The sequence below is a fragment of the Serinus canaria genome, chromosome 3 (genome assembly GCF_022539315.1).
Source record: "Serinus canaria isolate serCan28SL12 chromosome 3, serCan2020, whole genome shotgun sequence".
Classification (NCBI taxonomy): Eukaryota; Metazoa; Chordata; class Aves; order Passeriformes; family Fringillidae; genus Serinus; species Serinus canaria.
Genome location: NC_066316.1, coordinates 97865319 through 97891409, shown reverse-complemented (window position 1 = coordinate 97891409; position 26091 = coordinate 97865319). Strand labels below are relative to the sequence as shown.

At 35.5% G+C, this 26091-nt stretch overlaps 1 protein-coding gene across 3 annotated transcripts in view; it reads right to left on the bottom strand.

Annotated features, from left to right (window-relative positions):
• ASAP2 (ArfGAP with SH3 domain, ankyrin repeat and PH domain 2) overlaps positions 1-26091 on the bottom strand; it is an 83571-nt gene that overhangs the window by 8459 nt on the left and 49021 nt on the right. For 2 of the 3 annotated variants that reach the window (XM_030235922.2, XM_009095049.4), the window contains exons 10-25: positions 24134-24237; positions 23955-24024; positions 18907-18994; positions 17059-17107; positions 16784-16950; positions 15319-15452; positions 14517-14611; positions 12662-12851; positions 12154-12239; positions 11840-11955; positions 11319-11386; positions 10399-10512; positions 6542-6797; positions 3960-4121; positions 2934-3102; positions 1508-1575 (exon numbers count right to left, since the gene is read on the bottom strand). In XM_030235922.2, the coding sequence (XP_030091782.1) occupies positions 1508-1575; positions 2934-3102; positions 3960-4121; positions 6542-6797; positions 10399-10512; positions 11319-11386; positions 11840-11955; positions 12154-12239; positions 12662-12851; positions 14517-14611; positions 15319-15452; positions 16784-16950; positions 17059-17107; positions 18907-18994; positions 23955-24024; positions 24134-24237 (1936 nt within the window). The remainder of the gene's footprint in view (positions 1-1507; positions 1576-2933; positions 3103-3959; positions 4122-6541; positions 6798-10398; positions 10513-11318; positions 11387-11839; positions 11956-12153; positions 12240-12661; positions 12852-14516; positions 14612-15318; positions 15453-16783; positions 16951-17058; positions 17108-18906; positions 18995-23954; positions 24025-24133; positions 24238-26091) is intronic. The other variant, XM_018920650.3, reaches the window with a different exon arrangement.

The following is a 26091-nucleotide window of genomic DNA, read 5'->3' as shown; positions in this document are numbered from 1 at the left end:
TGGCTCTTTCTAAATAATGGAACAGAATTCTATCCTTTTCCTTACCAAAAAGGCCACTTTTCCCTAAGGCAACTATCTAAGACATTAAAAAGTGTAGATATGCTGAGAGAGATAAAATAGATGAGGGCAGAACCAAATATCCCATTCCCCCTATCCTTCACTACAGACTGTATGCTGTTAGAACCTTTCTTTCCTAGTAAAGACCATCATTATCAGGGTGCTGTATCCTTCACAGGAGACTCCTGACACAGATGGCAGATAGCCATTAGCAAATTCCTCTGGGATACATCAAGAGAAAATGAAAAAGAATCACAGTGATAACAAATGAATATAAAATATATAGTACAAGGGCAAACAAGGTAGGAGAAATTCCACTACAACCACCACAGAATCTGCACAAACTTCACTGGATTTTATGGAGATTACCTTATTGTCATGTCTCAAAGTAGTAATTACTTCGAACAGCAAAACCCACAAAATGAATAATGAACTCTGAATAATGTACTTTGTTTATTAATGTGAAAAGAGCAATATCAATTTGCAATATAATTAAAAGTGACACTACATAAACTCTGGATTTTCAAGCCAGAAACACTTTTTTCTATTCTAAAATGTGCATCTGACACCTTGTTTATGACATATGCAAACAATAGTGCAAACAAAAATTTTCAAAATGCATCCTTTGTTTGAGTGGGTTTTAAGGTGAGGTTAGAAAAGCTAAAGCCTAGCTGGAATTGAATCTGGCAAGGAACGTCAAAGATAACAAGAAGAGCTTTTATAAATCCATAGGTAACAAAAGGAAAATTAGAGAATATGTGGACCCACTGTTGAACAAGATAAGATTCTGGTTACAAAGTACATGGGAAAGGCTGAGCTACTGAATGTCTTCTTGGCCTTAGCCTTTACTAGGCAAGATAGGTCTTCAGGAAACCTGGTCCAGGCATCAGGGGAGAATCTGGAGCAATGAGGTACAAAGTTCTGCACCTGGGGACAAATGAGCCACACACTAATATATGTTGGTGGCCACCTGGCTGAAAAGCAGGACCAGAGGCAGTGGACACTGAAACAGAGGAGCCTCTGTCTGAACATCAGGAAACACTTTTTCAGTGTGAGGATGACAGAGCACTGGCACAGGTTGCCCAGAGAGGTTGTGGAGTTTCCATCCTTGGGCACAGTCCTGGGTGATCCACTCTTGCTGACCCTTCTTGAAGAAAGGGTCAGAGCCAATAACCTGTGGAGGTCCCTCCCAACATCAACCATTTTGGGATTACGTTTATTACATGGTCTCATTATTGACTTTATGTGGCCCATAGCTCTGCTCATCCTAAAGAACTTGAGGCATCAGGCCCTACACAATCACAAAGAGAAACAAGAATGTTGGCACTGATTATATTTAAATGTGTAAGGTAAATGAACAGATTAAAGAAAACCTCAACAAACCCATACCCTCCCTTTGATTGTTACGACAGCTTAACTATAATAAAATAAGTTTCTAAACCACAATTACCAGGTTGTTGTAGAGACCCAAGTCCTCTGGTCTGCCCTTTGTTAGTTAAGCCAGATGACTTCTCAGTCCTGTGCAGAAAGTGAGAAATTGGTCCATTTCAGAAACAAACAAGAACTCAAAAAGCAACAGTACAGAGCACTTCCCAAATTATAAAAGCCTTGGCAAGCCTTCAGTAAAATCTAATGACAGCTATTTTGATTTTAAAAGTACTACTTTTTTTCTGATTAAGTGAATTGAAGTATTTCTGATTAAGTGAATTGAAAATTGCACCTAATTTTAAAAAAAGTAAGGCATAAAAATAATATAGGTTTGATTATTGCAATTTGTGTCTTTTCCTTAGATTTGAAGTTCCTTTCCTTCACTTGTTTTATATTTTCTTAAAATTATGCATCCTTATTAGTCTGTACATTATAGAAAGCTTCAATAATTTGTGTCTACTTTTTAGGCAGAATGGTACATAGAAAAAAAGGGCTAGAAAGGAGCTTAATGGTCAAGGTTGCTTTCATCTTTCAGTCCCAATTTGCAAATGAAACCTCATTTCTTCCAAAATTTGCTCAAAGGCCCTATTTTCTAGATTTCTCATTACCTTATTGATCTCCCCTGGTTCCCACCAGGGAAGATTTTACTGCATTCCATTTTACTGCAATGCCCCAAACTGAACACAGCAGTCCTGCTGAGGCACCACTGATGTTGAGACAGCTGAGAGAATTAATTCTTATCGTTTGCAGGCTAAGGTAAAGCTATGCTCTTTAACTCTTCCATAAGAGCACTAGGTCTGCCTTACTTACAATGTCCTTACAGATCCTTCTTCTAAGGATTTTTGCTTGCCCATTCTCTGCCGTTCTCCATGCTTCATTCCTGTAGTTGATTGTTCTTAATTACTACGAATGACACCCTTATTTCCCTTGACTACTCCTTCAGTTTCTCAAGGATGCTTTGGGTATGATCTTGTTTTCCAGTGCATATGTCCTTCCTAACTTATTTTTCTGCAATTTTTTTTTCTCCTTTTCCAGGTCTCTCTACTTCTGCCGCAAATGGAAAGATTCAGTGGAACAGAACTTATGCAAAACACATGAACAATAAATGGCACAATCAGACATTAGATCCCATTATCTCCTATTTGTTATTAGATGAGAATAAGGAATTGAATATTTTTTATGGTTTTTTTATCTCCATCATAGCTAGGTGTTCTGGAGATATTTGGCAAGTCATATAACCTTAAATCACTAGGCTGTGTTGTTTTCACTGTAGTAATCCTTGATTACTGTAGTAATCATCTACATCCTTAGCATCTGCCTTCTGTTCATTCCCACATGAACACATCATTGCCAAAAGCATGCACGCTTTATTGATGATTGCATGTTATAGATATATTAAGTTACTAAAAATGATGAAGTATATTAAAGATTATAATGACATCAGTTACCCAGGAATAGGCTTTCTCTGAGAGATTCTGCTAGGAGGTTGTGGGGGCAGTGGTGGTGGGGTTGGCTTGTTTTGCGGAGGAGCTGGCTGCTGTTTCGATTGCTGGTTCAGAGCTTCTATAATGCTGGCTGTCTTTGCCACTGGAGGTGGTGGTGCTGGAGAAAGTACATCTATAGAGGAAAGTTAGACAGAAATACGGAATTAAATTTCTATTTATCATTTCATTTCTTGGGTTCTCATTACAGATTCTCTTGTTACAGGAGTTACGTAAGAAAAATGCTTTACTACATGTAATGGAAGGAGGATCTCTTTGGAAAATGGTTTACCTTTTGACCTAGTTGAAGTTGGAGACCTCACAAGCACTTAAATTTATTCAAGCATTAAAGTGCAAGCAAAAAAAAAACTCTTACTGAAGTCAGTCACATTCTTGAAAACAGTAGATCAGAATGCATTTTTTAAAGTGCTAATATTATTTGTTCAGTCGATTTCTTCAGTCTGTGTTTTATGGAAAAGTAACCAAGTGGGTAATATCTGGCAAATTGTATTTAGAAGAACCTTTTTCTTAAAATCTTACTGTGATTCACAACTAAGAGCAGACTAGGTTTAGCAATTAATTAAAATTGCTACTGAATTCTTAAAACCACCACAACAGCAGCTGGCAATGAAATTAAACATCCTTTTGCATTCCAGCAGTCTGCAAGAATCAAGCACAATGCAGGGAGACAGCCCCAGGCTTACACATAACACTCACCTTTACAACTAATGAGAAATGCAGCACAAAAACTATATCTATATATGTAAAATGATGAGCCCTTTAGATGTAGTAATAGATGTGTTTTCTGCTGACCCTGCACTACACCATATAGTCCTCACCGGAGCATCAGAGAAGACAGTTTGTTACTGGATGGGAACGATAGGCCAAAGCTACAGTCACCAAAAGAGGAAGTATGAGTTGTGGAAATGGAAAAATAAGCCAACTGTGATTAGATACAGTAGAAGGGAAAAACAGGGGAAAGTGGAAACATACTTGTAGATGTTACACGCAATGGCGGCACAGGGGGATGAATAGCTGGTGGATCTGATGAAGACCTCTGCCTGCTTATACTTTCCACTCCTAAAGAATTTGTCTTCCACATTGCATTAGATGAAGAAATTGTCTGAATACCACTGCCAAGAACTGAAGGCTGAACTAAAAAGAGAGGAAAATACTGCATTATTATTATTACTTACCCTAAGCACAAAATATTAATATTCCCACTTGTGCTTTCAGAAATGGTATGGATAGACCACTATATTCAGCAACACTATATTCATCAACTATAGTCACTGCATCCTGACAGAATGCCAGAGCAGAAATCAGTCCGGTGTTAAAAATTACCAAAAAAAAAAAATCACCCAGAAACTTCTAACACTTTACCTAAACAAAATTTGTCTCCAGTCATTACTTTAAATATATCAATACTTGAAAAAGCAGATTTCTCAGTAAGAAGGCAGAAGGCACATCTTGCTACCTTCTTTAATCTCTGACTGATAACTGTAATTTTCTCAGGTACAAGAAAAGGACCTCACTCTTCCACAAGCATTAGCACACATTGCTGACTCAAAGTGAAATCAGTTTTGACTTAGAAATAAAATAAACTGTAAACCTGAATTTCACTCAAGCAAGAAGCTATAATAACTAGTTGTGAAACAGTCACAAAGTACTTCATCAGAGCCTCTGAAATTACTTCATTCTGAAGAGCTGCCACCTCTTTTCATAGAAACAGTCTACAGGTTTTCTTTATAAAGCCAGTATTTTGCACATATTATGCCATTTCTCCCTACTCAGCACATGAGTATCATATTAAGAAAAGATGAAAGAGAGTAAGGTATGAACAAATATTAGGTTGCAGGGAAAAGCATAAAAGGCTCAGAAGACTTGGAAAACAGCCTAAAGCTATGAGGATAAAGGAGCAATAATACACCACAAGTAAAACATTAACAACATCAACAATTGACAAGAAGCTACGGTCAATGACACTATTATAGCTTTTAACTAAGTATATAAATTAATAGGCTAATACATTGCTAGAGTAAAGAATATGAGCTAATAATCTAAGGCAGGCAGCATGTCTTCATGGCATGAGTTGTATTACAGTGATGCCAAGAAGTTTGGGGTTGGGAATGAAATTAAAATGACACTTCTTGAAATGTGTCATTTAATCAAGGACATACTGAGGGTATAATTTGCCATGATTAAAATAATATCAAAGGATAAAACAGTCTTTTTAACTATTTAATTTTTTACTAATTCAGAGATAGAATCTAACAGTTGAACAAACCAGGCAAGCTCTTTTTGTCCATTTTCCTGTTTGGTGGGGAAAATATTCCTTTCCACCAAGTAAAAAAATGTTGTCTAGATATTAAGCTTAGACTTCATGTGAAATGTTAAAGTAATCCTGCCTTGGTTAAGTTTTACATGCAACTAAACTTCCCCAGCTCCCATCCTACCCTTTCCAAGTAACCCAAAACCAGACTTTTCTGTTCTCAGTTTTTCTGCCTCTTTTATGCAGCCATTCCAAAACTGACTTTTCATATTACACAGAAGATCAGTTTGCCATCTCAGGCACAATCACTGTTGCATGGAGTCCTGCATTGTGACCTCTGCACAGCGCTCCCAAAGGCAGAAGTCACTCATGTGTGCCCAGAACATTTCCTGATCATATCTCCTCTTACAGAGTCTGAATACAGCACCATAGAAAACCATGTGGTTAATAGTAACTTTTCTTGAACTGAATAATAAATTTAGCCTCCATGAAAGATGGTGGATAATAAAGGTATTAGAACAATGAAACACAATGAATATGACCTGTACTAAGAGGACCTATTCAGATTTCTCTGTTTCTCTACTGTGATGCAAACAGATTACATATGAAGATAAAAATGAAGTTCACAGCAGCAGTTTTAATGGTAGATTTTGCAAGCACACAACCCTCAGAATCAGGATGAGACAAATACTTTTACACTGTTCTAATGATCTAGGGACAACCAGCTGTGTTTTCAGTCAGCTATCAGGCCACTAAAATCATCCAGTTCTCCACATCATGACACTTACACATTTATTTCAACAACCCTGAAGTGTGTATTTATTAAGAGAAGAATTTGCAAGGCTAAAATCTCATACTCTGCATACACTCTCCATTCTCTGAGGTCTGAAACAAGACCTCAAAAGTTTCACGGCAGACAAATGCTATTGAAATTTTACCTTTACAGTGAACCCTGGCAATGATGCCTTAAAGAAACAGAAGTATGAAAAGATTGATTATTGGTATACCTGCAAGGCAGTACACAATAGTGTTTGGGAAAACAATACCCAGATAACCCCAGCAGAGTAAAATATTTTATTAAAAGGATGGCTGCAGTCAATGTAGCTCATCAATTTTTTTGTTATATTCAAACTCAGAACACTCAGAACACATTATGTAGATTCACTTCAAGGATATAAAATCAGGCCATCAATAACTGTTCCAATACTTACCTGTGCTAAATAATTGTAAGAGAAAACCTAAACAATTTTTTTTTCCAAATTATAGTCCTATTCTTCTAATATACAATTATATTTTCTAGTACCTTTGCCAATATTCCTTGGAGGTAGAGGAGGTGCACTACTTGTAACAGGTACTGCAGGCTGAATGGGAGGTGGACTGCTACTGAGTATTGCTCCATATGTTTCATTCTGTAATATACTTGGCATAAATCCTCTTTGCTTGTCCTTAGCAATGTTTGCTGCATCTCTTGCCAAGGATGCTACATTAGGCTGAAGTTGGTTTGATCCAAGCTGGTAGAAGCTGACAGGCCTGTCCTCTCTCCGGTTGGGACTGGGTTGCTTTAAACAATAAAAAAAGTACTCATTAATACCACATTAGTTGTACTAATTTTATTTATTAGTTAATAGAAAGTTATTAGTTTCTAGAAAGAAAAAATGGCTTCTAAAATGCATTTTTGTTGCTTTTAATACATAACCTAAAACCTACATTCTGCCCGCTTCAAGACAAAGTAACTGTGCACCCTAACAATGCACCCTAACAACAACAAAATATTTAAGGTGAATTGCATGTCAAAACTAGTAATATATTCTCATTTCTTCTGTAGTAGACTGCTACAGGATAATATTGTATCCCTAAATACACAAGACTATACTTCTATAGATAACCAGAATAGATTTTCAGACTGGATCAAATAAAGGTTTCCTGCATCAAAACATCCAGCAGTATTTTCAAAACAAAATAAACAACTGTAAGTCCTAAACCTCATCTGAAGTTCAGCAGAGCTAAATCCCAAAGGGATGATCATGACGTCATAACCCAGACAAGATTTCATCTAAGTATTCTACCTGTAGCTCAGCCTACAACAAATGAGCAGCCAAAATTTCTCTTAAACTCTTTTTAGCTCACGAGTGTTACTGGATAAATCTGGAAGATTACTTCAGTTGGTAGCTGGGATGGAACATTGCTCATCCTACACACAGTATCGAATTCTATGTAATTAGCTGTTTTTGAGATTTACAGCAGTCATTTGCACTTAGCATTACTCTTCCTGTTTCAACAGCAAGCATAGTCATTACTATTATCAAATGATAATTAAAATAGCTAGAGTTACAAATTCATGTGGCTTGTACAGCAATGAGCTTTAACAATCCACAGCCAGAGAGCATAAACATACCTTCAGAAATAGTGCTAGGTAAACAAGCCATACTGACATATTGTCTGTATGAAATTAAAGTAACAATTTATAGTAATAGCATATAGGCAGAATAAAGGTTTACATCAACAGTGTCACTAACAAGTAATTGATTTTCCTCTGATTACATTCAATGATTACTTCCGGATTCATCATGTAGGGCCTTTAGATATGTTATAGAACAGCATTATAACTCCAAGATTCATCAGAATTATGTACATTATAGTCCCTACCCTTGCTTTGGCTTAGCAGCCTCACTCCTCATTGGCTGACACTCTCTATTCCCTGACCTCTCCGCTCTCCTAGTTCTGGGACTTGTTTCAGCCCACACCTTCTTCTGCTTTCTAAACCAGAAGAAGTTCTTTTTCATGTTTATGATTCAGCTTTTCACTGGCTCACCAAACTGAAGCAGTTCAGTACAGGGACAAATGTGTGCCAGAGTGGAGGCAAAAGCTGAGGCAGGACCAGGCAGCCATGGTGTACAACAGCAGAAACTACTTGAATTATCTTAACTTTTTTTTAGGTCAGAGTCATATATGAAATATTCTGGACTAAAAGAACTTAGATTTCAGACATGACCTCTTCTGACATGGATTACAAAATCTATTCAGTTGTCTTACCAGTAAGATACATCCAATAGCTTGACATTTAAAAACTCTGATGTGATCCTAAGCAACAGCAATATTCACCCATGTGAACAATGCAGTCACAGACACTGGGACTCTGTGATTAATAGTCTTTAATCTCCTTTCAAAAGTCTCTGCAGTATAAACCTACTAATAGTGGGCAGTGAAACAGGAGCTTCATAATTTTAGCAACACTGTTGAGTAGCAGATACCCTCCTATATGAGACGGAGCTCAGGGACTAGTCAAAAAAACCCCAAAAAAACCCACTCAACTGCAGAAGGCAACTGGCAACAATGAAGAAGGTGAAGGACAAGAACAGACCAAAAAACAAATTTAGATCATGCCATAAAGGGATTTGTATTTGTAAATAACCAAAAATATTTACATTTGGAAAACATGAGACCTCTAAAGGTTTCAATCTATTTTATCAAAATGATCATCATTTCTATTGCTATTGTCTGGAGGGTGATAAAATATATAGGAATACATAAATATGGGGATAGAGTATGCTCATGCAGAATCTAGCAGTTGATAGATTTCAGATTCTTCCACAGATTCCAAAATTTTAAGGAAAAATCTTAAGAAGAGTCTCAGAAGGTAGAAATTGTGCTTTGAAAGGAATGGCCTGTGACACCTTCTATTGCTAATTAGTTCAAGTCAAGCACCAGAGGTAACAGCTGTCTTGGACTAGAGACACAGGACATGGGGAAAGAGTCCTATGCACACACAGTATTGTAAAAATGGTATTTTGCAACAGAGGAATTACTGATGTCAAAATTAGTCTCCAAAACATTTAAGCCAATTTAATGGTCTGATGAACTAACAATTTTAAAGAGATTCTATGAAGGTAATGGAAATGCAACTGTGACTGTCGGGTTTTAATACTTTTGAATGCAAAGAAAAACCCAACACACAAGACTTGGTTTTATGTTATCAGTTTAGCGTTAGCAATTAGTGTCCTAGTTGAGATGACGGATTTTGCAAGAGAAGTATTAAAACGCTAAAGCTTGTAGAAAGAAAAAGTCAAATTTCATTATCCAGAGGAGAAAGTGGTTTTTGTTAGCTACTTTCAAAAAAACATTGTGCTAACATTTGAAGACTAATATAAAGCCTATTATGTATTTCTTGTACTTTATAAGGAAAGCAGAAAAGGCATAAGCAATTAGAACACCATACACACACAAAGAACAAAAACCTGTTCAATACTTACATGGAATACTTCAAATTATGAACATTTCATGATGCCATTAGTATTTTGGAGCCTATACATAATTTGAAATTACTTGTCCCCTGCAAAGTCATGCCATTTTTAGATGTCAAACACAATACTTTTTTACCTGTGTGTTTAGTTGCATAAATACTTTTTCAAGTATTTCCCAGTTTGGGCCCCAAACTGGGAAATAAAATTCTGAAAATGCAATGAAGTTTCTGTGCTATTGAAATGTTTTGCAATATGACCATCATTCAAGCCATCTGGACATGATTTTGGGCAACTGGCTCCAGGTGATCGTGGTGTAGCAGGGAGGTTAGACTTCCAACCCCAACCATTATGTGATTCTTGACCTAAAAGTGCCCCAACTTCACTAGACATTTCAGGTATGAAAAGCATGAAAATGAAAAATTATTTTATACGTGAAGATTCAGAATTAAGACCCTACCCTGCTGTTAATGGATGTAGCTTATTTAATGCACAGGTTCAGTTGAAGACAAAACAATACATAAACTGTTTTAAAGTTAGAGCCATTGACTGGAGATATTTCCCCAACATGAGGAGATAGTGTGAGATGCCTTTCATTGTAAAGGCAGTTTTCCCAGTTCATGTTAGATCTGCTTCACAATCAGCAGATCTAAATATTCCTGATATACTGAAACCAACTACTGACTTGATTGAAAAGAATATATAACACATGGCTAATAATTTGGGACCACATGGTCATGTTTTAAGAGGAAAAAGAAGACCAACTATAATTCCAGAAACAAAAATTTCAGCTACTGCATTTTACTACAGAGACTTATTTCACAGTGTCTTCATACCTATAGTAAAAAGCAAAGTTATTGAAATAATTATGAACATCACACTTACACATACATGTGTACAGAAAAAAAATATTGATACAAACCTGTAGCTTTTCATCCACGTCATCATCACTTTCATCCAGATCTTCATGAAGTAACCGCCATTCATATTCTACATGAACATGAGAATTAAATCTTCCAGACAGTGCTTGAGTAAGCTAAGGAAAAAAACCAACGACTGTTGACACTTATGTTATGGGCAGTACTTATTTTAAAACAAAATATTTAAAAGCAAACAAAGTTCACAAATAGGAAAAATCTTGATTTCAGCAATCTAGAAAGTTACTGCACTGAAGTAAATTTAAATTAAGCTGTGTTACCAAATACAACACAAATAAATCAAAAGTAACGAGACATTTAATTAACCATTGTAGATCCATTCTCGATTTTCTGGTAAGAAGCATCACTTTGTATTTGCTTTGATTTAGAAATTGCAATTCAAAGAAATTAACTGCAATGGCAGTTTCTTTGAATCTGAATGACTTATTAAGAAGCCTTGATCCCCCCTAATACGATGGGGCATCCACAACTTCTCTCGGCAACAAGATAACAGCCTTCATCAAGGATTTCACTCATAAAACATACTTTAGTAATTAGATTTCAAGGAGATGTCAGACACTTAGATTCATAGAATCATTTAGGTTGGAAAAGACCTTTAAAATCATTAAGTCCAACGATGAACCCAGAACCGCCACATCCACCACTAAACAACAGCATAAGTGCCATATCTACACCATTTCTAAATACCTCCAGGAAAGGTGACTCAACCACTCCCTTGCATCTGAAGAAAAATATAGTTTTCTTCTTAAAAGCATATAATTTATGTAAGCATATGAGTATTTCTGAGGATATAACTATTTCTACTATACCATTATTGCATCTGGAATAGATTCACTGAATATTCAGCTGTGAACTTTTAAATGAGCAGACATGAAATGCACACACAGAATGACACGATACTCACCAACTCTTCACAGTGAGTATGTTTTAAACGTTTAGCTATATCAAGTGGTGTCTCTCCTGCTTCATTTGCTATATTACAGCAAAAAAAGAAATGTATGATGAGAGGTGTCACTATTAACATGTCCATTACTTAAGACAAACCTGCATAGTAAAGTACTAGAGCAACATACTCAAAAACTCATCTCTTTCTTTTATAAATAGGTCCAACTCACATCAACCCTCTGAACATGACAAGCAGTAGCAATTCAACATGCCATATATACATATGAATGATAGCCATGAAATGGCAGTATATAACTTGACAACAAAACAGCAATTAAATATCTAAACCTGTTTAAAAACTAAGAGTAATATATAAGTCAATTTAAAGCTTGAAATAAACAGTGAATATTGATTCTCTAATAATGAAGATTTACAGAATTATGATAAACAATGGAGGAGAAAATGCACTTATTCCAAATTCACTGGTTTTTATCTGAAGCAATGACAAATAGGAAATTGAAGTACACATTACCCTTTTACCTATTTCAATAGAAGCCTTCCCTCTCAGCAGCAGTTTGAGGCACTCAACGTTGTCTGTTAGACAGCAATAATGCAGGGCTGTGCTACCTTTACAGGTTTGCTTATCTAGATTGCCACTTTTGGAGTACAAGAAAGAAGAAAGGTAATTAAACATAAGTTTCCTACTCCATATATTAAACCACTCTCATGAGAAGATTATCAAAGAATAAAATTACATTTGCAAATACAGCTTTAGTGCTTTAGTATTTGTATTTATTTAGTATTTATATTACTTTACATAAAAGCAATGTCAATATTTAGCTTTCCATACTTACCTGTTCTGCACTAAAAAGTCAACTATATGAAGGGATGTTCGATCAACTGATCTAACAGCAAGGTGCAATGCTGTTTCATCTTGCTCCTAAGAATAAAATGAAAAAAGATATTTGTTTCTTCTTCTGAAGAAGAAATTTTAGTAAGACATTAATTAAATAAAATAAAACATGTAATTTCAAAATTTTAAAATGTGCTACCATTAAAACATCTGCGAAGACTTACTCTGTCCCTTTTGTTCCTTTAAAGTAAATAAATAAATAAATGGGTTGAAAACTAATTGATTATTGAATAATTTAATGTTTAATGTTTTAATAATTTAAAATACGACAGTACTTGGAAACAATTTTAGATTAAACTATTTCGTATCTTCTTTTTTTATTGTTAAATTACATCATTAAAATGAAATGCATACAGAACAGTGTTTCAGATATTATTTCAAATAATTTTTAATTAATGAATGCATATTGCACTTACAACAAAAAGTCTAATAAAATTTACATCACTTACATGGCCATTGGCCAGTGGAATTTTTTCTGTGAGATCCACCCCGTCAGCATACACTTGAACTAATCCAAGAATGTCCCTTGATTTCACTGCTTCACAAAGAGCGTGCAATTTAGCTGCATTGTCTGCATGCTTCTTCCTTGCATATTTTCTCTCAATATACTTGGCAGTAATGTAATCTTTTCTTGCATTCCTGAAATTGAATATGATTTACTTCTATAACTTTCAGCTGAAGATACATATTATCATTTCTATAAATACATGCAAGTCATTTGAAATCATTCATTATGATAATTTTTCTTTTTAAATATGCATGTAACCATGCAGTCTCATATTTCAAGTATGAAATGTAGTTACAGAAAATGAATCAAATATCCAATATGAAGATGGACCAAGAACTCCTTCCTCCAAACTCTGTGATAATGTTGAGATCAAGACTATCCAGCTCTATGTGCAGAAGATACATCAAAGCTTCAAAATGTTGTTGTATGCTACCTTGCAGGATTGTGTTTTACCTGACTTGGTACTCCTGCACATGTTGGAAAGGGATGGAAGGCACGGGATTTAAAAAAAAAAAAAAAAAAATCTATCTTATGATCTTATGCCTCTGCACAGACTATCCAGGTCCTGAATTTGAATTTACAGCAGTGAGTATGTTTTTTTAAATCTTCACCATAACTGAAACAGGGAGGATGTGTTGGACCTTTTAGTGACATTTCTAAACCAAGATGAAAACTCAGTCCACCAGACTCAGCACGAGTTATCACTTCTGCTGTAGATGCCCAGTAACACATCTACTCCTCTTCCCATCACTGCAAGGCAGGAGCTTGCTTGCCTCCCAAAGGCATAACTCCTCACCAGCTCTTGGGATGAACACAGCATTGCACAGAAGACAATTGACAAAGTCATATCTCATCATCAAAACACTATGTAATGGGCAAGAAGTTAAAAAAAACCCCAATAAATAATAATAAATTGAATCAATGGATAACTCTAGTTCATAAAGCATTTGACAGTCTTCAGGTTCTCATTTCAATAAAATAGCTCCAATTTTGGTAAGCAAAGGTATGAAATGAAATTATATTTTTAGATAAAAATTTTTAGAGGCGTTCTCTTTATATTGATTCAGCATATGGTAAAGTTATTAATAATTCAAATTCTTAATATTAATACTCTGCATTATTATTGATAGTAGTATTCAAAAATTATCTAAACTGCCTTGTTTAACACTGGTTTTGTCAGAATGCTAAAAATACACCTAATGTAAAATCAGCTTCATCTAGAGCCAATTCTTCTGGGTTTGTTTCTGCATTGTTTACTAGCTCTCTCATGATGAGCAGTATCCAGCCAAGTAGGCAGCTGTCCTTGCTGTATGTCTGCCATCACTGCTCAGTGCTTTCGAGGAATTCAGTTAAATGTTCTGTCTTCATTCCACACGGACTTCAGTCCTAGATGTAGTTTCTAAATGCTGCGCTGTATCTTTCAAGTAAATATGCACTTTATTACAATTTCTATTTTGTTTTCAAATAGCACAAAATTATTTGCTTTGGTTTTAATCCCTACCCTTGTATGACTTTAAGGTTCCCAACAAGTCACAGTTAATTTGTTTCTTTCCCACAAGCCATGATTTGAAGAGCTGGTAAGATATTCCTTTCTATTAGAGTAGGTACAGTCAGATAAAACTCAATAAAACAGACATGCAAAGAATCAGAAGAAAGGTTTACTCCTCAGCCATAAGACCATAAATAAGATATTACACATCTTCCATGGCCTGCCAGTGCAAACCATAATGGCACAGCCCCTTAGTAATATTAAATTAAATGCCTGCCTTTCTCAGAAGTAGCAGCTCTTTACTTACATATCACTGCTTGGATTAGGTTTGACCACTTCATCAACTGGAAGACAGAATTCCATAATCTCATTAAATCCAGCATTCCCAATATTCTTTGCAAGCTGTTAAAAAAACAAAATCCCATAGTTCAATTAATAAACATGTTCAGTTATTAGCCACACACATAACAAGAGAAAATGGGAGCTGGGACCTCTTATTTCTGATTCCTTGGCCTGCTGCTATGTCAGCAATAACAGATTAGGGACTTTTTTTGGATGTGAATGTTCACCTGGGATTTGGTACATGAACAAATAACTGAAGAATAATTCATCAAGACACCAGTTCATACAATAATTTCAAATACTCTGTGCTGAGTAAGAACACACATACAAACTGTCATGGAGCAGTAACTTCTTTGTGTAGCAAAGCTGAATACATTTTCTTCCTGTGGAGATTAAAGTTGTCTTCTAAAATAATGCTAAATAATTAATGGGTGAAGTATTTGTGAAGTCCTCCAATTTTTAATCTGAAGCACATTTATATGTCAAACAGCTGCATTCTTTTAAAAGCAACTCAGGATAAAAAGATTTGAAAACTCAAAAAAATATTAAGCCTCTACTAATTTGAGTTCTAAGATAAGAAAAAGTTTACAGTAGGATCCTATGTTCCAGAAGGTTCCAATAAACTTCAAAAATTAGGCTTTCCTAAATTGCGTTTATCCAGAGACAACTTCAGGATGAGAACGTCTTGCTAAAGTGACAAAAAATATACTTGTATTAGAAGTATTTTACAGTACTATTTTTTAAGTTAATAAAAGCCATTTGATTACCAGAAGTTCAGATGTTCCCAGCACATCTAATGTAAGTGACTGCATTCTGGAATAATGAACACCAAGTTCTCTATGGATTCCTGAGCATTCAATGCAAGTTAAAATTCCCAAATTTGTTGAAAGCCAGGTAGGATCTGAAACAGAATGCACCCACAGAATTAAATTTATTCATGCAATTATTTAATCTAGCAAATGAATATTACACAAGTGAAATTTTTGTAAAATAAGATTGTAGATTAATTTTTTCTTGTTGTTGTTATTTTATGTCCTTACATTTACTCTACCTGGAAAAAAAACAGGATCTTTTTTAATGCTGAAAGAAGTGAAGAGAATTTTTGTTTTATTTCTGTGAAAGACATTGCTATCCAAGGGAACCTGTTAACCACTCCAGTTTGTCATTCTTCAAACAACTTTCAGGAACTGCATTTTCCCACCACCAGTATAATGGTGTCATACTCTCAACTGGGAATACAGGTGCAGCTTAAACATAACAATATTTACAGGGCTGTGGTTCTTTTGTACTTCAAATATTGACTTTCAACCAAGTGAAGCAGAAGTGATTCAGAAGTGCACACACAGCCCACACTACAAGATTCTCACTCAACTACTTCAAAGATACTAGGGCTCATCCCTCTCCTTTCATAGCCCTCAACAGTCTTTTCTCCTGGTATTTTGCATTTACTACATTAGTCCCTCATTTTCCAGCCAAATAATTCATTTCTGAAGATTTAGACAGCTTAGCATTTAATTTGTCTGATAAAAGTTTGTTAGTTGCCATTTACACTCTTCTTTTTTAAGACAGCAAGCTTGACTCTTCCTTATACAATATTTATTGCTGGAAGTAACTATCAATTTGTAAAGTGCATACAGCATCTGAGCAGATGTTTGCAGCTACACTTTTACACCAAAAACCAGTAAGTCCTGCAGTGCCCCTGCAACATGAAAGAACATAAGAAACAGCAGGATTTTAAAAATAATTTGAAGAGCGTTAAAGTAGAAATTCATTGATGAAGAAAACCAACACTGCAAGCCATAGTCAGCAGGAGCATTCTTTTCAAAATGAGTATAGCCTTAGTCATACTCCCTGTCTACTTAGTCAAACATGATGAAAAAAATAGAAACAAGATGTTTTAAGAAAATGTTCAAGTAACTTATAGCTGCTCAATTTTACCTAAATCTTACATTATTAACCCATATTTTATGCAGGTTCATTTAAGTATGCAAAACCTACAATTAGCAAAATACATGGGAGGAAAATAAGCTTCTTGGTAACTTTCTCCCCTCTGATAATAAGCATATAGCAAATCAATCTTACTAAAGTACTTCCATTAAATTGTTAGCATATTCTACTATGTGTATAATTTTTGTGAAATAATGAGTAAAAGTGAAAGTATAAAACATTAGCTTAAAGTTTCTCATGAGACAAAGAATTTTTACCAATTAGAAATATGCTTAATTGAGTCACCTTGTGCTCCACAGTCACAACAAACATCATTTCCAGTCATCCTCTGGACTTCAGATATAATTTCTTTTGTCAGTTCCTGGACAATATTATTTTCTCCTGTGTTATCATCTCCTTTGAATGCATTATTTAAAGCTTCCTCTTTGCTGTTTTGTAGCACAGATGTCCATCTAAAATGGCAGCAATATTTTGCTATTAAGTGTTATGGCACTTCTGAAGTTCAAAGCAAGTTTCAGTAGATCACCAGGGTCAGCAATAAAATTAGCAAAGTAACTCACATTTGACATTCCTGTTCATCCTCTGCTTGAAAGTGGTATGTTCTGTCGTCTGCACAATAAATAATTCACATATGGATTAAAAAAAAGTTATTGAAAAACTTATCTTGCAGAAATCTCTCAATGAAATGTAAAATTAATTGATTTCTGAGGTTTCTGATCTCATCACTGGCATCTGTTTACAGACAAAAAGCCCATTTAAGAAGTTTCACCTTACTGCCTACAGTTCCTGTATGATTGCCTCTGTGTTTATACAAGGCAGCTTGCTGCATTTTAAACAGAAAAAAAAGTTTCTTTCTTCAGTGCTGTGCTTTTATCACACAAGCAGCAGGAGAGCAAAGGAAATGCTCCATGTTCTGGATAAAACCTCCACCATCACAAATATAAACTTCTGCTGGGAGGGAGGGGAGTAAAATATAGAGTCCATATTTGAGTTTATCTGTGTGTGTAAGAAAGACTCTAAGAGTTCAAATAAGCTCTTAAAACCCAATAATCACAAACTTAAAAAGAAATTTGCAAAATCCAAACTACAACCAGCATGAGCCCCAATCTGTTTCAATTAAACCAAGGTCACAATTTGTAATTTACTACTACTTTTCTAATTCTAAGCATTGCTATTATAGTGCACTACTAAAGAAAAAAGCATAATACATTGTAAGTCTATGAAGAATAAGATATGATATGGTTTAATGACTGAGCTGGAGTGAGAATAGTTGATGAGAACAACAGAGGTAAAACTACAGGCAAATATATTCTAATGTGAAAATTTCTAAAGTTTGAAAAATAGTCAGGCTAAAAGGTATTAAAAGATAGCTTCAAGCATGGAAAATATTAAGACAGTGAAGATATATGAAAGAACAGAAAGGAAAGTGCTACATTAAGAAATGTTTTTCTTGTCATAATACAGCAATTTCCATTTTGTAAGAACAAGGAATTTTTTTTAACTCTACAGTAAAACAAAGTGAAAAAGTAATCTGGAAAAGTCTAAGAAGCCAGTTATGCCTTTTCAAGTGTGTGGTAACATTGCAATAAGCTGACACTGGGCAGAACATGACACGGTCATCAACAAAGAAAGAAAGTGCAAAATTTAACAGGGAAGCCCAGCTGTTTGAGCAGAAATAAATCAGCTCTATGTTACACACAAGCATTCAAGTCCATTCACATAAGCAGCACCGCTTACATTTACAAATGTAGAAGAACTTTATGCTTCAATAAAGGAACAAATGAGGAATACATTTATATTCTTCTCCCCAGCTAATTTGAGATACATATTTCAGTAAAATATCCTAGTTAGAAAGGAAACATTCTACTACACAATATCATATCATCTCATTCTGATCCAAAAATTATTCTGTTTTGGTGGGTTAAACATGTAGATTCTTTATCCCACCTTTTTATCTATTATGAGATAATAAAACCAAAAAATATTTTTAGTATTTTCTTCACAGTTGCATAGCAACCACCTGACCTAAATTTTTAAAAGTTTAACAAGCACCTTTTGATCTTGTGCACAAGTTTTAACTTTTCAAGACGATGAGCTAGGATATTTTTAGTATGAAGAGTGATGTCATAGCAAAAAAACAGTTACTGTGCTGTAAGACAGCAAAAAATTAAACAGAAAAAAGAAGTGAAGACAGCTTTTAAATACAAATGGTTTTCCAAAGAAACAGGCACAGTTAGTTGCATTATGCTAAAATAACTGAAAGGTCAAATTGTCATAGGAAGGGCATTTTATAAAGGGAAGCATTCTACAATGGCAAAAATGTTCTAGTGGATTATTGACACATCTACAGAAATAATGCAAAATTCTGCTATGAGTTGCAAGTAAAAAGACCTGAACAACAAACCTACGTGATATGAGGTCAAAACACTTTTTCTCCTCTGGGTTTGTTTTCACTTGGCAGGTTAACAGATTGAGCTTTGCTGGAGGTCGGTTAGCCTATTTGAAGATAAAACATACACATTTTAGTACACCACACTGACTGAAAACTGCAGATTGAAAGCACAGGATAATGTCCCACTGGCCAAAATGACTTGACAAATGGCTTTTAAATTTTTAAGGTCTCCAGGTTTTCATTCATGTTTTTTTCCACATAATGGTTCATAAGCTACTTTTATTTGATGACTTTGCTTACTGGTAACTGGATAGACACTAGAATTTTGAAAGGAAGAAGGGTAGAATCTCTTTAATTACCTCTAAACAGGAACACTTACCTGAAGGAACTATGTATGACAAAGAGACAGGTTCATCTTTATATTTAATCCCCTAACACTCAGACATTTAGTTTTAAAAATTACTTGTTTAGTTTTCAATAATTAATGATTTTGACTTCTGCTAATGCCTTTAAGGGGGTCCCCAAATAACCAATTAAGAACAAGTGCTGAATTTTTAAATCAGTAAAGGGAACTAAGTGAAGGAAAATAAGTTTTCACAGAAAAGTCTTGCAGCAAACGTATGTAAAAATAAAGTGAGCTGATTTCTAAATAAATTTAGTGAAATAACGTATATTTTATAATGACATATATTTTCTAGACAAGTTCCTCTCAGCTATTTCATTCCTTTTTGAACAGAAAGTGACATTGTTCTACTAAGAGCCAGATTCACAAGGAGCCTGCATTTTGAAAGTCTCATAAAGGCTACAAAGACTTTTCAAACAGCACCTCTGCACTCTTCTTTCCCTTAACCTACCGGCACTACAGAGCTGGAGTAGAACCTAGAAAGATTTGTTGCAACCTTGACTTGAGGAATGGCTTTCAGTTCCTACAATTGATAATTAGTTTCACTCTTCTTTTAGAATAATTAAATCAGAAAGCAGATTTAATTAGTCAACCTTTGCTCTAGACAATAATATCTAAAAAAATCATTAAACCATTAGGAAAGAACTATTATAGGGACAGCAACATTCACAAACTCATTACCACACTTACTGTTGCGTTCTAACAACATTTACAGACTAAGTTGCTAAAATAAGATTTAAATATCTAAACAAAACTATTACCAACCTGTACTAACACATAACGTTATTAACTTGCAATGAATCATTAGAAATGTAGATATTCTCACAATCTCATCTAAATTTATTGAAGAAAACATTTAATTCAAAAAAACAAGGGACAACAAGTCAAAAGATTACAGATTCCCTTGAAACAATCTGATAAAACAATATAGCTGGCCAAAAAAGAATAGTATCATTATATCTGCAGAACAGTTAAAAAAAAAATCAAAACCATGGACAAACATAAGAAAGGAAACAATTATGTATTTTTATCCTGTTAGGGGAAAAAAAAAAAAGGCATGGTGTCCTTGAAAAATAGTAGGCTCAGGCTTTGCCCAGCATAAGCAGCAGACAAAACAAAGTCATGCAAGTTTTGAAATAATAAATGTGCAGGTCACTTGCTGGGCAATGTAAAACAAATTATACCCAAGAGAGGTTTTGGAGGCAGCAAGATGACAATTTATTGACAATCACATTGTATTCTCTGCCTAATAAATAGCTTTTCCAATTCCAGCTTTCCTTTCAGTAGTAAAAATGCATAGAGTTTTAATTATTTAGTTATAAATTATATATAAATATATAAAAATATTTCTAAATTTTTAATTTTATAGACACTGGGCAACTCATATACACCTTTCCCACAGGCTCTATGAGAATGTAAAAATGCAATTCATGTTTAAGAGAAAATTCCCTCGCCCCAAGACTTTGGATCTGAAGTGCATTTGGGACCTAATTAGTTTTCTCCAACTTGTGAAAAATGAAGCTGTAAATGAATGGAGTAAAATGCTTTAGAGGGGTCTGAAGGAGCAATGCCCACAGGACTTGTCCCTCGGGACTGGAGAATGCAGCAGAAGAACTCAGTATCACAATCGGGCAACCCAAAGAAATGGCTGCAACACCAATAACATATCCTGGGCAAATATGCTGATCTTGGAATCCATACATATTCTTGAGCTTTTATCTGAAAAACTCCTAAACTGAAGTCAGCATTAACAAGGGTATTAAAATCCCTGTGCACATAGCAGATAGTGCCTCATTCACGCTTCCATCCTGCAGCTGACTAACAGGTTTTCTCCAGCAGCCTCCCCAGCCTGTGCCCGCTGCTTGTGGACAACAGACTTCCATCACATGGCAGGTGCTGTCTCAGGAGAAGCTGAAGCTTAAAGACAAAGGGAGGTAAGATTGTGTGAGCTCCTTAGCCACACTGATTCAGACTCTTGGCAGGATTAGAAGACACTAGACATGGAAAACACTAACAAATGTAACTAACATTACACTACTTGTTTGAACCTCTGAGATTCACTTTCCTGATTGAGTCTTGGATTAAGTTTCAGACTACTGCTGAGTTTTGGACACCCATGCTAACATGCCAACACCCTGAAAAGTGCTGCCACCTTTCATGCCATACACAGACCTGATCATCAATTCATGTTCCTTCCTGCAAAAATGGCAACCCTCTATCCATCAAAACTGAGTTATAAACTGCTCTAGCAACAAACAGCAATGTAAGAATCAAAAAGTTAGGCCTCTGAGACAATACAGGAGACATAGAGCTGATTTTACAAAAGGCATGACCAAATATGTCCACTAACAGACTGGCTGGTTGATTTCATCATGCATTTCTTCTGGAATGAGATTGTTTTGCCCTCAGATTGTCCTTTTAATCATCATGGTAAGGTTTTCAGTAGTAAAGAAAGAACAACAAAAAAATATTTGATAAGGAGTCTCTTATATTCTTTCTTTTGCAAACAACCAGCAAAACTTTAAACACAAATCCAGCTTTGAGGAATCTGATGTTTCTGAAGTCTTTCTGCCTTGTGACTTAATCTGGAAAGGACTTAGGAATTCCTAATTACATGTTTCAATCTTCTTCTATCATTGTTTTTTCATCCATGTATGTTAAATGTACGAATGCTGATTTCTTTGAAGCTTTTACTAGTCTAAAGTATAACTTCTGCACATATGCCAATGCAGGCAGGCACATACAGGGTCACAGCTGGGTGACTGGCAGAGAACCAAATATATTCTCTCCATCCATCAGGAAAGCACTTGACAGGCCAGTTTAAGAGCCTGCAATTGCTTGAAGATAGCTGTTCTAGAGACTGACAAAGTAGTCCCTAGTAAAGAGAGGCTACATGACCAAAGAAGATAAATCCATGAGGAATACTTAGACCTTAAAGGAGAAGTATTTACAAATTTGTATTTGATAAAGAAAGCAAAATTGACAATTGAATTTCTGAGATTTTGATGAATTTCTGGGATGAGAGAATACATCTTATTTCAGAGACCAGGAGATATCAACCCTGAGAAGCTTGGACATTCCCAGAAGACATTCAGAGCAGCCTAGAAAAAATTTAACTAACAAAAATGACTCCTACCTGTTTCAGTGTCTGTGAAACATTAATTAATTTTTTACATAAAGCTGTCATCAATATATAAGGGGGAAGTGAACAAATAAGTGAAAACACCTTCTAGGAGTATATTTTAAAACAAGAAGGGACTTTTCTAATGTTGTAATACAAAAACATCGAGACCAAACCTATGAAATGCACCTATCTAAATTCACATTTGAATATTTCACTTAGGATTGATTTCCAGCTATGGCTCCACTGACTTCAGTGGGAACATACTGTTTCTAAAAATGTCAGATCATCCAGTAGACAGCTTAAAAAAAGAGAAGAAAACAGTATATTGATAGACTCAGTAAGTGTACTTGCAAGTGAAAGTTTTCAAATTCTGCTCCACAAGTGGATTTTGCAGCCTCTTCCAGCTCTGACCTCCCCCAACTACATTCCTACTGGTACCAGTACAGAATGTCCAACATCAGGCACAATCACAGCACATGGAAACACCAGCATAGAATACACCAACAGACTTCCCTCTGAGAAAGACACACTCCTACACACCCAAATGAGAAGAGGCATAAACAAGTGGACAATGCCAAAGCCATAGTAAGGATTCTGCTTTGCAGGCCTGCCTTTACACTCCTCCTTAACTCCTGATTATCAATTCTGAAGGCAGCAGCTTCTGCTTAGATGCACAAATGAGAGATTGATTCATTTTTGCTGCCAGGGTCAACTTGTAGTCATAGCAACAGGCATAACAGGATGAAGAACAGAACAGTTCATAACAGGAACAAGAAACAGGACTGTTTATTAGACCAAGAATGGGAAATACTGACACTGAGTTATTTTTTGCCACAAGAAACTTTCCTAAAAGTTTTGAGAAAACAATATAAAAAATGTTACAGGAAAGCACAACCAAGTTGAAGGCAAAGTGCAAAAAGTCCAAACCATGAAAGCATAAAGTTTTAAAATTTTAATAAATGTTTAATAGTTATAGTTAACATGTTCAAATATTGGTTGCAGTAATAAAGAGGAATTTGTAATTCTCTATTTCTTGTCATTCTGGTAGAAGTTGTTTTTAGACTTGATTTTCCCCAACAGCTACTGCTAAGATGCTAAGGAGCTAACAGACTACCATACAGCAGCAAATCTGGGGGAGAAATGCAATTCAGCATACTCTCAGTTTATTCTTGCAAATATCAAAAGTTGTTTAACTCATATCTAAAAAATGGCTTAGTGCCCAACCATACCTTAAAAAAAAAAAAAAGTTAGAGTTTGTATTTTAGATAGCCTGGTAAAATATGTACATTTACAAGAACTGAGTCACTAAAAAAGCCTTTTTTTCCCATTAACAGTCATGAACATTAAAATAGCTGTGTTTTTAGATACTGCGTATATCTTGATATATTTCTAAAAGGCTGCCTTAAAAAATATATCCCTCATATTCAAAACACTGCATCAGGAATCTAGCTAATTCTAAATCATAAATATAGACCAGCATAGCTTGCCTTTCTGTATTAGCAACCATGTACATAAAACACTGCAAACAAATACTTACTGTACCATGGGAAATTGTAAGAAAACCATTTTTAACTGAGCACTTCCTTTTCTGCCACACTTTTCTGATTCTAGTTTAAAGAGAAAAAAGAAAGGTGACAGTTTTAAACATATTTTGTATTGCATTTCTTGAGCTCTTAGGACCTAATATTTCTCCCAGTAAACTGCAGCAGTACTTACCCATCACTTTTTTTGTACAGACTGCCACTGCGCTCAGTGCCATGCTCTTTGTTTCCCTGAGGCTGATGTAAACTGTAAGCTGTACTCTGGCGAATCTGAGAATCCTGAAATAATTAACAGCAATCTGTGATGCATTCCACTCTTTCAACCAAACTACTTCCCCATTAATGAGTTACAGAGCTTTTCCTTCCTGCTCTCATCCAACAGGCTAAAGGACAATTTTCCTCCTCAATGAAAGAGAATAAGATCCATTTATTTTTTCAGAGGGCACAAAAAAATTTGAGAAGCATCCATTATTAGCACCTGCCAAAATCTTTTTACTTACCTTTATTTATATTTACTCTTGGCCTTAATATATAGGGGTTTTAACCCAAAACTTAATTGAGCAGTGGCCTTTCCAACTCATGTTAACACAGCAAGATACAAACACTAAATACTATTATTACCTGCAATTCCTAGTGTACTCTTCCACTGAAAAAATAATTACATACATCAATTTGAAGAAATGCTAACTACATACATCAATTTGAAAAGCAGAAGAGTCCTCCTGGAAACATAGTTCAGGAGTCATGCAGGAAAACTGAAAAGTCATTTCCAAAAAAGAGTAATTTAAAGCAAAATATCTGGAAGAAAGTAGAATTCTGAGACAAGAAGAGACATGGATTAATTGAACCCTTCTCATTGCTCTCAGAACTACCTAGAGGCAGGACCCACTGCTGAAAGAGTCCAACTTCTTAAAAAATAAGAACCTGAAAATGATGAATCTGATGTGTCACACCATATTAGCAGCAGTAATGTGACAGAATGGACTTTTAAATACACAGGTAACAGTGACTATTACTACAAATTTTCATCTTTTTCATTTCTACTATCATTGCTCTATGTACATAATTATTCTTGTGCTATATATGGCATATAATACAAGTATAGTAAAGAAAAACAAAGCAGCTCACTCATATGACTATGAACTATTCTAAACATGATGGTAGGGACAGAGCTCCCACCTACACCTCTGTTCAGAGTGCTTAGGACTCCTCACCTCCAAGCTGCAGGATTTCAGGCTCATCCTGAATACACTGCAGGAGCTCAGTGGTCCTGAGAGTCATGAGCTGAGGTCTGCACCGGCTGCAGCACTCCTTGGTGCTCCTCTTCAAGAGAAGCAACCTGTGCCCTCTCCCTGCCTCTCACCACATGATCCAGGAAGCCATACCAGGTGACAACATTATCTGAGCCTTTTAAAAGGCCTAAAGAACTACCACTTAGTTGTCTGTGCCTGGTTTAAATCTAGAGAGATTCTTTGTCAATCTCTTTATCGTACCTTTCTAGTTGGTTTACTTATAATTATTTGGTTTTGCACTCTGCACAACATAAAGCCAGAGCATTTTTAAAATATTCTTGTCACTCATTAAAAACTGCTGCATGCATACATTTACTGACTTTTTAAGAAAATCTGATCTGACACTGCCTATTGTGCCTTACCAATGCCTTGATCTCTTCCTCCCATTAGCCAGTAAAGGAACTCTATTCACAAGATTAGAGGCCTGACAGGAAATTAATTTCAGTTCTCCCCATCCTCAATTATGTGAAGATTACTGATGACCTCCAACACCTGCTCATAGTATCATTCCCATCAGTCTGTGCTGCTACTTTTTGTGCATTATTTTCTGCCTCATTTCAGCTACCTCCCTTCATCTGTTTATGCTCAGCTGCTGTGTTTGGCCAAACTGGCAAACCAATAATACAAGCTTCCTGCCTCATTTCAGCAGGAGAGGAAGCTGCAGCAGCTGACGTGTATTTCCACACATTCATGACTCTGAACAGGATCTAAAAAATGTAATACTATTTCATGAAAAGATCTTAAGGACAAACATATTGTTCATTTTAAATTCCCAGTTCAGGTTATGTCCAGATCAATACTGTCCAATGTGATTGCCAAATGATGGTTTTCCACAGTCATC